Source organism: Chamaea fasciata, unplaced genomic scaffold (genome assembly GCF_029207755.1).
Source record: "Chamaea fasciata isolate MVZ Bird 193981 ecotype frontalis unplaced genomic scaffold, bChaFas1.0.hap1 SCAF_1, whole genome shotgun sequence".
NCBI lineage: Eukaryota > Metazoa > Chordata > Aves > Passeriformes > Sylviidae > Chamaea > Chamaea fasciata.
In genome coordinates, this window is record NW_027094086.1 from 114,288,728 (window position 1) to 114,301,906 (window position 13,179).

Consider the following 13,179-nt stretch of genomic DNA (forward strand, 5'->3'; position numbering starts at 1 on the left):
AAGAACATGCGAAAAAGTACTCTGAGTGGTTTTTATTTGTTTGGGCTATAGAGCCCAAACAAATTATGTTTCACATCTACTTAGGGATCTGTATTTTGTTTCGGAGCAAATAAGATCAGATAAATATTGTTTATTCATTGAAGATCTGTCAGTGTGTCATATATGTGTTCATGCATGTGGTCTACATATTTGAAGTTTTGTAAATAGTTGTGTGCACGAAAATACCCATGTTTCAAAGAAAGCTTGTGGAAGGACAAAGTATGAAGTGTCTGGAATGGAACTGTTTTCTCAAGAAATATTTCAACTTTTATCTACTTTAATTTGCTATTTTAATTGCAGGTGACATTAGTGAGAGAAAAGGGTAGGAGAGAAAAAAAAAGGGAAAATGGAAAAGTACCTATCTTAGACCAAACAACTTTTTTCTTATCCTGTGTATACAGTAAAATGTGTGATTTTACTAAGAGGATTCTGATCTCTATTTTTGCAAAGAGACCTCCATACACAGGCTGGTGTATGAGGCCATGCAACCAGTTATGGCTGATCCTCGCTGTTATTTAAAATAGCATTTTGTCAGTCTGGGAGGAAGCTGTTTACCTCTGTTACACCTCAGCAACTCCCAGCTAGTGCTGGAGCTGTGTACAGAAGCTTCACTTACACTTCCACCTGCATTTCCTCTGCTGGTCACTGGAACCCCAGCCCCAAGTTTACCTCTGGGTGGTGATAGACCCCTCCAGACGTCATGATAGCTGAAGTCTAGGAAAGCAAAAAATATTTCACAAAGCAAATTCTTCAGCATTCTGAAGAACTGTTTTGCTAATAAATGAAGCATTAGAATACCAGTTTTAAGTGGAGAAATAAAAATAAAAAAAAATCCACTTCTTATTCTATTGAGAAATAAATATTTGAGAACAGCTCTTAATTCCATGAAATCTGTTTTTATTCGATTGAAATAATTTTTATGCTGATCCAGCTCCTGGTCATTCGTCACTTCAGTGGTCTAGAAAAGGTATAGATAAACTGAAAGGAGCTGGAAGATTGTGAGAATCTAGTCCTGTTTTTTACAAAAGCCTAATCTTAAATTTTCAGATGTCTGACACTGAATGATCAAGCTTTGTTCACAAGGGAAGTCAGTCTGATGCAAAACAGGGTGATATGGCTTAGACCCTTTCTCAGAAACTAAGTTACATTTAATATTTATTATGTAGCATCGTGGTCTCCAAGGAGTTGAAACTACTCATTGAGCTCTTTTGGAGTGCTCCAGTCAGTCCTTCGAAAAAGATGGTGCTGATGACTGTGTTGTTATGCAGGAGACTGGTTGAAATGAGGACATGATGAAGTTTCTATATGTTACTCCCTGAGAAAAAAAGGCAGTACCTCAGCAGCTCACATAACTTCCCCAAAGTAATCAAAATGTTGTTTAAACCACTATTCAGTTTTTATGTATTTTTCTCTTTTTTGGGGAAGAAACTTACTGGAGGGGAACTCTGTTTCTGTAACACCATGAAGTCAGAACATTCCTGTGTCCTTTTGTAGTGATAAGTGGCTGCAAGAGAGTGATCCCTTGTCATTATGAAGGCTGAGGCCATCAGTCAGCTGGCCCAAACTCTGGCTTAGACTTTTTATGCAGTGTCAATTTTGTCAGGTTGTCAGTTTTTCTAAAAGGACTAGGCATGGCCAGTCAGGAACAGCTACAGGTTACTGACAGAGCAAAGAGGGTGTGGAAATGACAAGACTGGGAGTTTTTTTTTAATACCATCAGTTGATTTTCTTGATGAGAGCTGGTTATAGCTCAGTCTAAATGATGAACCCAGCCTTAAAGCTGTGTGGGGAAAGACCTTCAAACCTGTGTGTCAAATACAACTCTGATATGAAGAGGGTAAGAAGAATGATAAGATTTGTCTAAATATGTGCAGATTTCAGGAAAGCAGTATGAATTTAAATTGCAAACAATGAGAGATCTGTCATTTCATAATACCTTGTGCAAAAATGTCTGAAAAGTCATGTACTGCTACTGCTCCTTAAATGTTAGTTATATGGATTGCCTTGTCCAAATAAGCCTTATTGAATACTTGATCGGAAAGTGCAATATACTTAAAATTCTGACTGAAGTAACATACATTTGCACAAACATTTATATGCTGATACTTTAGTGTACTTGGACTCTTTCCAGGCCTTCAGTAAGAAGAAGATTGATGACCGAAAAGAATGGTTAACAAATTTCATGGAAGACAGGCGACAGCGTCGACTACATGGCCTTCCCGAGGTGAGTCCTAAATAATAGCTATAAATCTGCCAGGTGAGATTTAAATGTAATGCAGTTTTTGTATTGAATGAATAATGTATGTGGTTTTTTTCAGCAATTTTTATATGGTACAGCAACAAAACATTTGACTTACAATGATTTCATTAACAAGGAGTTGATCCTTTTCTCAAATTCAGACAACGAGAGATCTATCCCTTCCCTTGTTGATGGTAAGCTGATAATTCATTATGATTTTTTGGAATATTCCTGTTTATTGATGTTTTTTGGAGCTGTGATTTACATTGGAATCAATGCAATCAAGTAGAGAATATAAGAACTTCCATGTATGTGTTTGTTACCATTTTGTATCACTGGTAACCTGGGTGCACTAAGTAGAGCAGTGCCTGGTGATCAAGGGAGGTGATCCTTCCCCTCTGCTCACCCCTGGTGGGGCCACGTCTGATGTGTCCAGTTCTGGGCTCCTCACTACAAGAGAGACTTAGAGCTCCTGGAGAAGGTCCAGTGGAGGGTTGTGGAGTTGAATAAGGGACTAAAGCATCTCTCTTATGAAAGGCTGAGGGAGCTGGGCCTGTTCAGTCTCAAGAGATGATTGAGTGGGGGCTTCATTAATGTGTATGAGTATCTAAAGGGGATGTATATGTGTATGTGTATGTATATGTATAAGTATCTAAAGGGGATCTAAAGGATAGAGCAGAGGCTCTTCTCAGTGGTGCCAAGCAATAGCACAAGAGGCAGTGGACAGGCACTGATGCAGGGGAGGTTCCACCTGAATGTGAGGAAGAACTCTTCTTTAGTGCAGTGGCCACACACTGGAACAAATTTCCCAGAGGGGGTGTGGACTGTCCCTCAGTGGGGATATTAGAGAGGTGAGACCATATTCTGTGCAGCGTGCTCTAGGATGATTCTGCCTGGGGAGGTTGGACCAGATGAGCCTCTATGGTCCCTTCCAACCTGAACAATTTTGTGATTTATGTGCTAAGGCATTGCCGTGTTTCTTCTGTGAGGAAGTTTAATCTGGTGCTGTGCAGGCTTTTTACTTAACCAGACCTATTCCCTAGGCCCTACAATCGCTTTGTTTCTGCTCATACCATCAGAGAAAGCAAGTCTCTTAAGTGCTTATAATAATTAACATTCAAGTCAGCAGCTGAGTGCAGATGAAGATGCAAATGTTTTTTTCCCCTCAGTCTTGCACCACAGGCAGTGCTCTAGTGTTTACTGACCTGTAATCTTGCTAGGCTCCTGTCAGTCAGGTTTACTAACCCTCCCCTTGCAATAGCATGTACATTAAAAGGAGCAGTTTTTACTGCACTACTCATTTACTCATTTGTAAAACTGTCTGCAGACAGCATGAACAGGAATTTCTGCCCCTGTCATCGTCTGTGTGCACAAGCTGACTGTGATCAGAAAAAAAGGCCTTGAGAATTTGGGGATGGGGGAAGTGCATTTGTCTCCGGTTCCCAGTACATTTTGTAGTGGAGCTGGTCAGCTTTCTTGACACTACAGACTTACACCAAAATATTCATGCAGCAAGAGCTTTTTGTGTTTTGGATGAGAGGGATTGTTCAAGGGGTAGGGGCCATAGCTTCCAGGTAGGATGGGTCCCCAGCTTTGATACAGAATCAAACTGAGTTAAGTGTGCAGATACACACCTTGGGAACCAAAGGAAGTCAGTCTCTGTCATCTTCTCCAGACTTACTTCCTCCCATACTCGGGTACTTACAGAGCTATATGTTTCAAGAGATCATTGCTCCTTACAACATACTGTACCCAGACTGCCTTCTCAGAAACAATAGTGTGATTTTGCTGAAACATAAAATAAAGAATGAAGTTGCAGTGAACTGTTTCTACAGAAATGTAAGAAAATAGGAAGGGTACATAGCTGTTCGTGTATTTGTGTGTGTCTATGTGCATATGTTACATAATGTAGGTGTATATATAATACTAAAAATATTATATATCATTCATTTGAATGTTTCTGCCAACTTCGGCTGTAATTCTGCATTCTGGGCATGGATATGTGAATTGTGCAGCAGGTGTAGTGCTCTAGCAATGGCTTTTGTCCTCTAGCATCATCAGGTGATGTATGACAGGCTAGCCTGGTGGCAAATCTCAGACAAAAATAATGAAGAGGATGAACATTTTGACTATCTCTTCAAAGCTGGTAGTTACAATTCTTACTACGAGGTGATTCTCCTTTGTGAAGGAAGTCCTTTAAGTCTGTTGTATTCCATAGATTGCTGGTAGAAAAACATGATGCAGACCCATCGCATACATATTTAAATGAAATGGAAATCGAAGTCAGTCTCTTTTTTTTCTTTTTTGTCTTCCTTCCAGCTTTTGCTCTTATGTTTGACCCACTGTAGTTATGGTAACATTTACGAGTATTTTAGTGCATTTTAGAAATGTATGTGAATTAAAACACTGAATAGCTCAATAAGCGTGATCTAGAACTGGTTATCAAGTTCTGGATAACATGCAGGAAATACGATGCAATTCCTTCCGCACAGATGTTTTTCCTAAAGCATGCCTAAGCAATGAAAATAAATCAGAAGATCAGAGACTGGCTTCGTTCTTAAAACTTTAAAAGATCTCAAGAGGATAATATTTTTGTTGTTGTTGAATTTTAGTGCATATTTGAGAATTTCACACAAAAAAGTAAAATTTCCGAGTGCTGTGAAATACATGTAAGCCACAGTTACAGCTGTCATTGCTGAATTTGTGCTGATATTCTTAAAAAAGATTTTTCTGTGTAGAATGGAAAGAATTCTTGACTTGTGGAAGTTGCACATTTAGGATTAAGGTGCAGTTTATTAGAGTGACATACTGGGTGCTGTATAATTGGCTGAAAAGGTTGTGTTTCCATTCTTTTGGTAATTTTTTTTCAGTTTGGTAAAATATTTTTAATTACTTTAAAAATGATACGTTATTTTGTTACTATTATAGTGTGAATTTGCTTCTATTTAATGTTTAGACTTCTTTTGAGAGATTAGAAATTATAATAAGGCAAAACATGTTTATCACTTGAAAACACTTGCTTGTGTATGTGTTGAAAATGGGATGTTGTTCTTAATAGGTCTGAAACCAGGGCAACGCAAGGTTCTGTTCACTTGCTTTAAGAGAAATGATAAACGTGAAGTAAAGGTTGCTCAGCTGGCTGGTTCTGTGGCTGAAATGTCAGCTTATCACCATGGGGAGGTGAGTATGGAGGATGGTGAAGTTGTGAGGACTTTAGCCTATGTGAAATATTGGGTAAATGTTTCTGCTATTAAAATTGCAAACTTTTGACTGTCATTCTATTAATAACAGATGTACTTTTAAAGAAAAAGAAACCTAACTGAATGTAGCTTAATAAGACAGCATATTTCCTTTCTTCCCAAGTGTTGGTGCACAGTGTTATCCCAAATACATTGTGGGTTGTGGCAAAACAGTAGATAACTAATTACCTAGGCAACTTCTAGATTCTGAAATCTGTAATATCGGAAATTTGTACTAGGGCAATTTTTGTCTGAAACAAGAAATACAGTATTTTAAGGGAATAAGAAGAGACTCTGTTCTTCAAAAACTTATTACAGTGTCAGAACAAAGACTATTTCTAGCTCCTGTTTTGTTTATATTTATCTGAAATATTAGCAAGAGACCCATCCATCCCTTCTCTTCTCCCTTTAGAAGCCATGAGTTGTGGATTGTGCATGCAAGTGTGGTCAGTTTATGTCCCTTTACTTCCTCCCAGAGTAGTGCTTTAGAAGAAATTGAGACGCTTAGGGGTTTTCATCAACATAGACTATGTATTCCCAGCAGCCCTTGTAATAGGTTACAACAGTCCTTCCTCAAGGAGACTGCTTTCTTAAAAAATTAATTCAGGTTACTCACAAAATTTTGGGCCATTAAAATTGATTTTAGGATTAGGATAGACTGTCTCATACTTATTACTATGAATATTTATTTTCTTGCAGCAAGCATTAATGATGACTATTGTCAACTTGGCTCAGAACTTTGTTGGAAGTAACAATGTGAATCTGCTACAACCTATTGGTCAGTTTGGCACCAGGCTTCATGGTGGAAAGGATGCTGCCAGCCCTCGCTATATTTTCACCATGTTAAGGTAAACTATTAACGTCAAGCTAAATGCATACTTTTAAATAGCCTTGTTATGACACTCATCCTTTCATAACACTCCTTTTTTTTTTTTTTTGGAGGGGGGGTGGGGAAGAGAAATGGAGAGAGATTGAAATATTTTGATAGAAGCTTATACTTTACTTTGGATCGCTTAAGTGTGGTTTTGAAAATCCATAACATTTTGCTACTCCTACAGTTAAGCAAGGAAATTTTGCAACTATTTGGATGCTGTGTTGCTTTATGACTGGGTGCCCCAGTGTCACACTGAGCTGTGTGTTCTGAAGGCTTCAGAGAATGATATTTTGTAAATGTCAGCAGTTGCTAGTGTACCAGGTACATATATTACTGTGAAGGAAACAAACATCATCTGTTATTAACGCACACTTCCACTGGGAACAACTTTGTTATCTCAGGAGATGTGTACATTGGATTTTCAGCTTCACAATGACAAAGAGAAAGGAAAATGTGAGAAAAATCTGCAAACAGATAGTATCTGGGCCTAAGGGGCGGTAAAGCAAAATGTTCTTTACTTACAGGACTTCAGGTTAAATAGCTTTCTTTTTTTTCTTTTTAAAGCCCTTTAGCAAGGCTACTTTTTCCATCAGTGGATGACAACTTGCTTAAATTCCTGTATGACGACAACCAACGTGTAGAGCCTGAATGGTACATTCCCATCATTCCCATGGTCTTAGTAAATGGAGCTGAAGGAATTGGTACTGGCTGGGCGTGCAAACTTCCAAACTATGACACCAGAGAGATTGTGAACAATGTCAGACGAATGCTGGATGGCCTAGATCCCCACCCCATGGTAAAAATAATAGTAGATATTGGTATTTTATATGTGTGTACTTACAAAATGAATTCCTGTCTCTCTAGAACTTCTTAATTATTGGAGCATCGGAGTTGGTTTGTCCCAGTTATTTTATGTAGAAGCTTTACTTGACTGTTGGGATATGAGGCTGGGGAAGTTCACCTTGAAGCAAAAACATTGCTATTTGTATTTTTAGCAATTATTTTAGAGGACTTTTTGTTCAGTCTGCTGACTGTTACAAGTCTTACAGGGTAGTTGTGACATGGCACTAGAGTAAAAAGTTGTATCACTCTCTCTTTTTGTAGGTACTACTTAAGTATCTTAAGCCAATGTTAACATTTCCTTTCTCTTGTCTGAATTGTTCTCCCTTTTATATATCTGTAGGCAGATGAGAAGATATTGCTGCTGTTCAAAAAAATCAGCAGTTTCTGAACTGCATTTAGCTTCTGTTTATTCAAAATTTTAGAAGTCCCAGAAGTGGTGTGAAAAAAATTGGGCAGGAAGAATACCTGTGTGAACCCATAATACCTGTGACCAAGAGATGAAATACAGTTGATGTAACCTTAATTTTGCAACTTATCAATATTGCTGCTTGGCTGCATTTACTAGGCCATAGAAGCAGAAACATCTTTTCTTCTCCATTTAGATCACAGTTCACTGAATGTGCAATATCAATTTTCAAGACATAGTGGCTTTCCTTTTTCAAATTCTTGGGAACAGTGAGATTTTTTTTTTCATTAATGCAATCCATTGCCCTTCCTTTAGGACCCCTAGGCCTTCTGTGTAGTCTCACAGTCAACTGAAGCTCACTGTGGTTGAAAGAGGCAGTTCTGCCTCCATCTAGCTCCTTTCTATATGCTGGTATGTGTTTGTGTCAAGCTGGATAAAGAAATCAATCCTGTTAAAAAAAATTCCTCAGCCTGTTAGTTACAATTTAACCTGGATGGGTTCCACTATCTTTGCCAAACAGCACAAAAATGAAAAAATGGTTAGAGGAGGTAACACCACTTCTGTAAAGTTATTGTGGGGCGTTATTCTGCTTTCTGTCATGCCTTATTTGTGCTTAGAGTTTTCTTTAAGAAAGAGGAAGAAAAAAATCAAAACAAAACCCCATCACCTCACTGGGTTTAGCTGCATCTTCTTAAGAATTTTTCTGCTCTGTGGACAGTAGGATAATTGGTCCTGTCACTTGCATGTGTGTATTCTGGGGCTTTTTCTGCAGTATTTTTCCTATGACTTCAGATTTTCACAGGTATGAGAGGTTTGCTGATGGGTTAGTGCAATATACAGTGATAACTGTTTGGAGTACGGAAAAGAAATACTTTTCTGATATTTTATTGTATAGATCATTACCACTTTTCTGGTTTTTCCAATTTCAGCTCCCAAATTACAAAAACTTCAAAGGAACCATTCAGGAACTTGGTCAAAATCAGTATGTAGTGAGTGGTGAGATATTTGTGGTGGACAGGAACACAGTAGAAATTACAGAGCTTCCTGTAAGGACATGGACACAGGTAAGTAATAGTGAAATACATTTTAATATAAACAAAAAGCTGAAGAATTCCTCATTAAAGTATTTAATCCTATGTCTGCATGAACTTCTAACACAGTTTCTGATTATACATATACGGAAGGGGACATGGTTTCATTCTCTTTTGTGCTTTTGTGGAAGATGGTTCTCTGTGACATCAGCTGTCCATACTAGAGAGTACACCTGCTTCTCCTGCTGAATTCATAGTTAATCCACTTTACAGTAGCCTTTTCTGTCCTGGTTTCTGCCTCTTATGTTTGTGCTACTCTTGGTCTGCATTTCACAGGTTATACTGGTTCTGTAAGCCCTAACTGCTATCAGATGTAATGCACAGAGCTTCGAAAGTTTATGTTGTTCAGTTGGTTTGCAGTTTTAAGGCATTCCAAGTGGTTCTATTTTTTGCTGCCCTATTTTCAACAGGTGTACAAAGAACAGGTTCTAGAACCTATGTTGAATGGGACTGAAAAAACTCCAGCATTAATTTCTGACTATAAGGAATACCACACTGATACAACTGTGAAATTTGTTGTGAAGATGACAGAAGAAAAGCTTGCACAGGCAGAAGCTGCTGGATTGCACAAAGTCTTTAAGCTTCAAACAAGTCTTACTTGTAATTCTATGGTAACTTTTTCATGTTTGGCTATCAGAATCCCTGCTTTGCTTGTTGTAAAATCAAATGTTTTTGTAGTATACTTTGGTTCTTGGTATTGAACAGTGCATTGTGTATTTGAAATTGTTTCAATCGTAGAAAACTGTAATGATGACCAATACTGAGTCAATATGAATAAGCAAATCCATTTTAGTCCTGATGAGTCTTTCAAATAAGACAGGTCTGGGGTGACTGCCCTCCTGTAATTGAAAATTTCCTGTGCAGCGAACCAAAAGTGGTTAATGTAAAGTAGATCATACAAATAACTTTCTGCCATATTATAATTAGATTTGAGTTTTAAACTTGAGACAAATTACATTTTCAGAATTGCACTTTCTGCAGGACTGTTACTTCTCTAATAGGAGTTAAATGATCCAATGTTTCCACCAGCATAAATCCAATTTTAGGTGCTAAGGTATAGAAAACACTGCTCTTGAGCTGCTGAAGACATAATATTGCTGTAAATTACTAAGAATATGAATAAATATAAATGTCTGTCTATTCTGAGAGGGATTTGAATGTAAGTTAATTTCTGCAAAGATTTCCAAACATCCTGTCTTTACAGATACTGAAAAAACAGTTCCATTTTTTATGGCAGATGCTACTTTCAGATATTACCACAAAACACAAATATCATTATTGTTGCTATTTCTGTGTACATCAAAAGCTATGTGAAAATAGGTTAAAAATAAATTAAAGACCATAGAATTTAAAAAGGAAACAGGCATTGCTCAACTGATTTTGTAGATTGTACTTGTAAAGCAAATCTACCAAATCAGGGTGATGGTATTTCTCACATATTTAAACAACTGTGAGAATCTGTTGTCAGTTTTACATTTCACAGATTAGAAAATATTTTGCAGCTGAATTCCTGCATTTTCTGCCTGCCAAAATAAATAATGAATTGTGAGGGCTGCTTTCTCTACCTGTGTAGGATTTAATCTGCCCTAGTATAAGAACCTTAAAAAGTTATATGAGCTTGGCTATTGTCCCCCAGCTCCCAAATAGCTATTTTGGATAGATGAATTATTCCGTAGAGGGGTTTATTTCTTTCAGTTGACTATGGAGGACACCAAGGGTGACTAGTTCACCTATAAATGTCTAAACTGGAGATGTCAGAAGCCAGGCAGGATTGATTCCACCTATCAAGTAAGAATGATTTCTTACTTTGTGCTTGAACTTGAAGGGTGGTAGTTTTCACAGCTGAAAAGTGACAGATTTCACAGCTGAATTGAAAGATTATTAAGGATTATTAAGCTTTTCAACTGTTATATTAAATAGTTGTGAATCATCAGCTGCTACTGAACTCGCGATTTAATATGTAGATAAAATTAGTCATTCAAGGGAATTCAGGCATATTTCTCCATATAACTCTCTTTTTGTGTGATTGTGCCACCATAAATCTCATCCTAAACCTATGAATAAAAATAGTCCATCCAGCTCTGTGCTGTGAGCTGAGTGAGGTTTGAGTTCACACTCCTTGAAATAAAATATTTTGTACAGTGCTTTTATATGTGCAATAGGACCGAACACTTACACAAGGGCTAACAGAACTTGAGTTAGGCAGCCTCTCTCAGGTCTATGATGTATTTTCTAGGTGCTGTTTGATCACATGGGGTGCTTAAAGAAGTACGAAACCGTGCAGGACATCTTGAAGGAGTTCTTTGACCTGCGGTTACATTATTACAGCCTGCGCAAGGAGTGGCTGGTGGGAATGCTGGGCGCCGAGTCCACCAAGCTGAATAACCAAGCTCGTTTCATCCTGGAGAAGATACAAGGGAAAATTACCATTGGTCAGTAAACAGAAATTAAAATTGTTAACAGTGAGGGAAGATCTGGAAATTATTAAAGTATACTAGAAAATACTTGCACGCAAGATTTTCACAACACTGACTTCCCTTATTTTATTTTTTCCTCCTTTTCTCTGTGTTTGTGTCTGTCTTGTAGAGAACAGATCAAAAAGAGATTTGATTCAGATGTTGGTCCAGAGAGGTTATGAATCTGATCCAGTAAAAGCCTGGAAAGAAGCACAGGAAAAGGTAATAATCCAGATATAGTTGATGTTGTTAGTGTTACAAATTATATTGCTTGTTTTCTAGTAGTCTAAGTGAATTTATAGCACACACATAGAACTTTAAAAACATTATTGATTACTTCTTGTTGGCTTCCATTAAAAAAAACCATTAAACTCCCACAAAAATAACATCACGTAGTATTGGTATTGTATATGGATAATGCTTAGAAGAAAAATAGATAGTACAAGTCTGAAAAATGAGATCGCAGAGGACTGAATTTCTTATTGTACCCAAATCAGAACTGGCAACTTGATTTTTGACTGGCTGATACAGAAAGTGCCGCATCTGTTACCCCACACATACAACTAATTACTAAATGTAATTATTTCTACATAATTTATTGTTTTTCTCTAAAGAAACGTGGATATTCTAAAGCTCTGACTTTTACATTTATTGTAGTAAATTTGACCATGACCTTGACCTGTATTTGTTTCTGCTTTTTCTAAAACCAGGCAGTTGTTATTGTTTCAAAAGAGCAATGTGACAAGTTTAATTTCAAAATTACATCCTCATTACTATGGGCAGGTAGAACTGCTTTGAAAAGCAGCTTTGAATTTCTGTCGGCCACTCCTTTTCTGTGTGTTTGCCACTGTTTTAGCTATTTGTTTTCATTTCACGTTTGCTTTGTATTTTTAATACTGTATTTTAACTCTATGGAATGATTTCTATTTTGTAACAGAACTGTTATTTAAAGAAATTTTGGTCTACTTTCAAGTCTCAGTTTGCACATTTGGTTGGGGCTTTGGTACCAGCTCTTATCCAAAGGACTGTGCTCATTTTCTAAAGCAACAGATAGCCATGAATACCCCAAGGGCAAAGGTCTCAGCCCGGAGAGACAGGTGGGACAGCACCAGTATCTGCAGCCAGCAGCATACAAGGCTCTAGCACAGGTTCAATTTGTTTTCTTAAATCAAATTATTAAATAATCAGCTCTAGAAGGTCACAGGAACACGACCTTTTGGAAAGGTCCAGAAAATGTTGAGGTTATTGAATCTGTGAGGGCACACCTTGCTGCTCTGTGATGGTGCATTGGAGCAGTGTTAAAGTTCATGCACAGAGCCAAGATCACTAATACTTGTGATTGTGAATGTTTCACCTCAGGCAGCAGAAGAGGAGGACTCTCAGAATGCAAATGATGATGCTTCCTCTGCTTCTGGTGCAACCTCTGGCCCTGACTTCAACTACATTTTGAACATGTCCCTGTGGTCACTCACAAAAGAGAAGGTGGAAGAGTTGATTAAGCAGAGAGATTCCAAGGTTGGTGCACATGGAAGGCTTGTTCTGAAATGACACAGTATTTGCTGATGTGCCTGTTGGGAATGTTCAGTCTTCAGTGGCATTTGTTTTAGTTGTACTTACATTCCCTATACTACTTTCATATTTTAGGAGAGAGAACTGAATGATCTTAAAAGGAAATCTCCTTCAGACCTCTGGAAAGAAGATCTGGCAGCCTTTGTTGAAGAACTTGAAGTATGTTTTACTTTATATATATTTCTAAAACATGAAATTCACAGTAATTTAATTAAAAACACTCACTAATAAAAATTATTAAAATTTAAGAAAAATAATTTTTTAAATACTACATTTTGAATCAAAAGTGGATACGTTTCACAGTATTATGGTAACTGGGAAATCAATATTGGATATCTGTGTTCCTGGTAGTGTTTCTCAGGGATTGTTTCTTGCAGCTATCCCGTTTAATATTTTTTCCAAGTCAGTGATGTTAAAAGAAAA

General features: G+C 37.5%; 1 protein-coding gene across 3 annotated transcripts in view; it reads left to right on the top strand.

The window, feature by feature from the left end:
- TOP2B (DNA topoisomerase II beta) overlaps positions 1–13,179 on the top strand; it is a 59,529-nt gene that overhangs the window by 36,741 nt on the left and 9,609 nt on the right. For all 3 annotated transcript variants that reach the window (XM_066194308.1, XM_066194300.1, XM_066194313.1), the window contains exons 17-27: positions 2,171–2,263; positions 2,358–2,472; positions 5,337–5,458; positions 6,217–6,365; positions 6,956–7,187; positions 8,570–8,704; positions 9,142–9,342; positions 10,968–11,163; positions 11,318–11,409; positions 12,547–12,702; positions 12,832–12,915. In XM_066194308.1, coding sequence (XP_066050405.1) covers positions 2,171–2,263; positions 2,358–2,472; positions 5,337–5,458; positions 6,217–6,365; positions 6,956–7,187; positions 8,570–8,704; positions 9,142–9,342; positions 10,968–11,163; positions 11,318–11,409; positions 12,547–12,702; positions 12,832–12,915 — 1,575 coding nt within the window. The remainder of the gene's footprint in view (positions 1–2,170; positions 2,264–2,357; positions 2,473–5,336; positions 5,459–6,216; positions 6,366–6,955; positions 7,188–8,569; positions 8,705–9,141; positions 9,343–10,967; positions 11,164–11,317; positions 11,410–12,546; positions 12,703–12,831; positions 12,916–13,179) is intronic.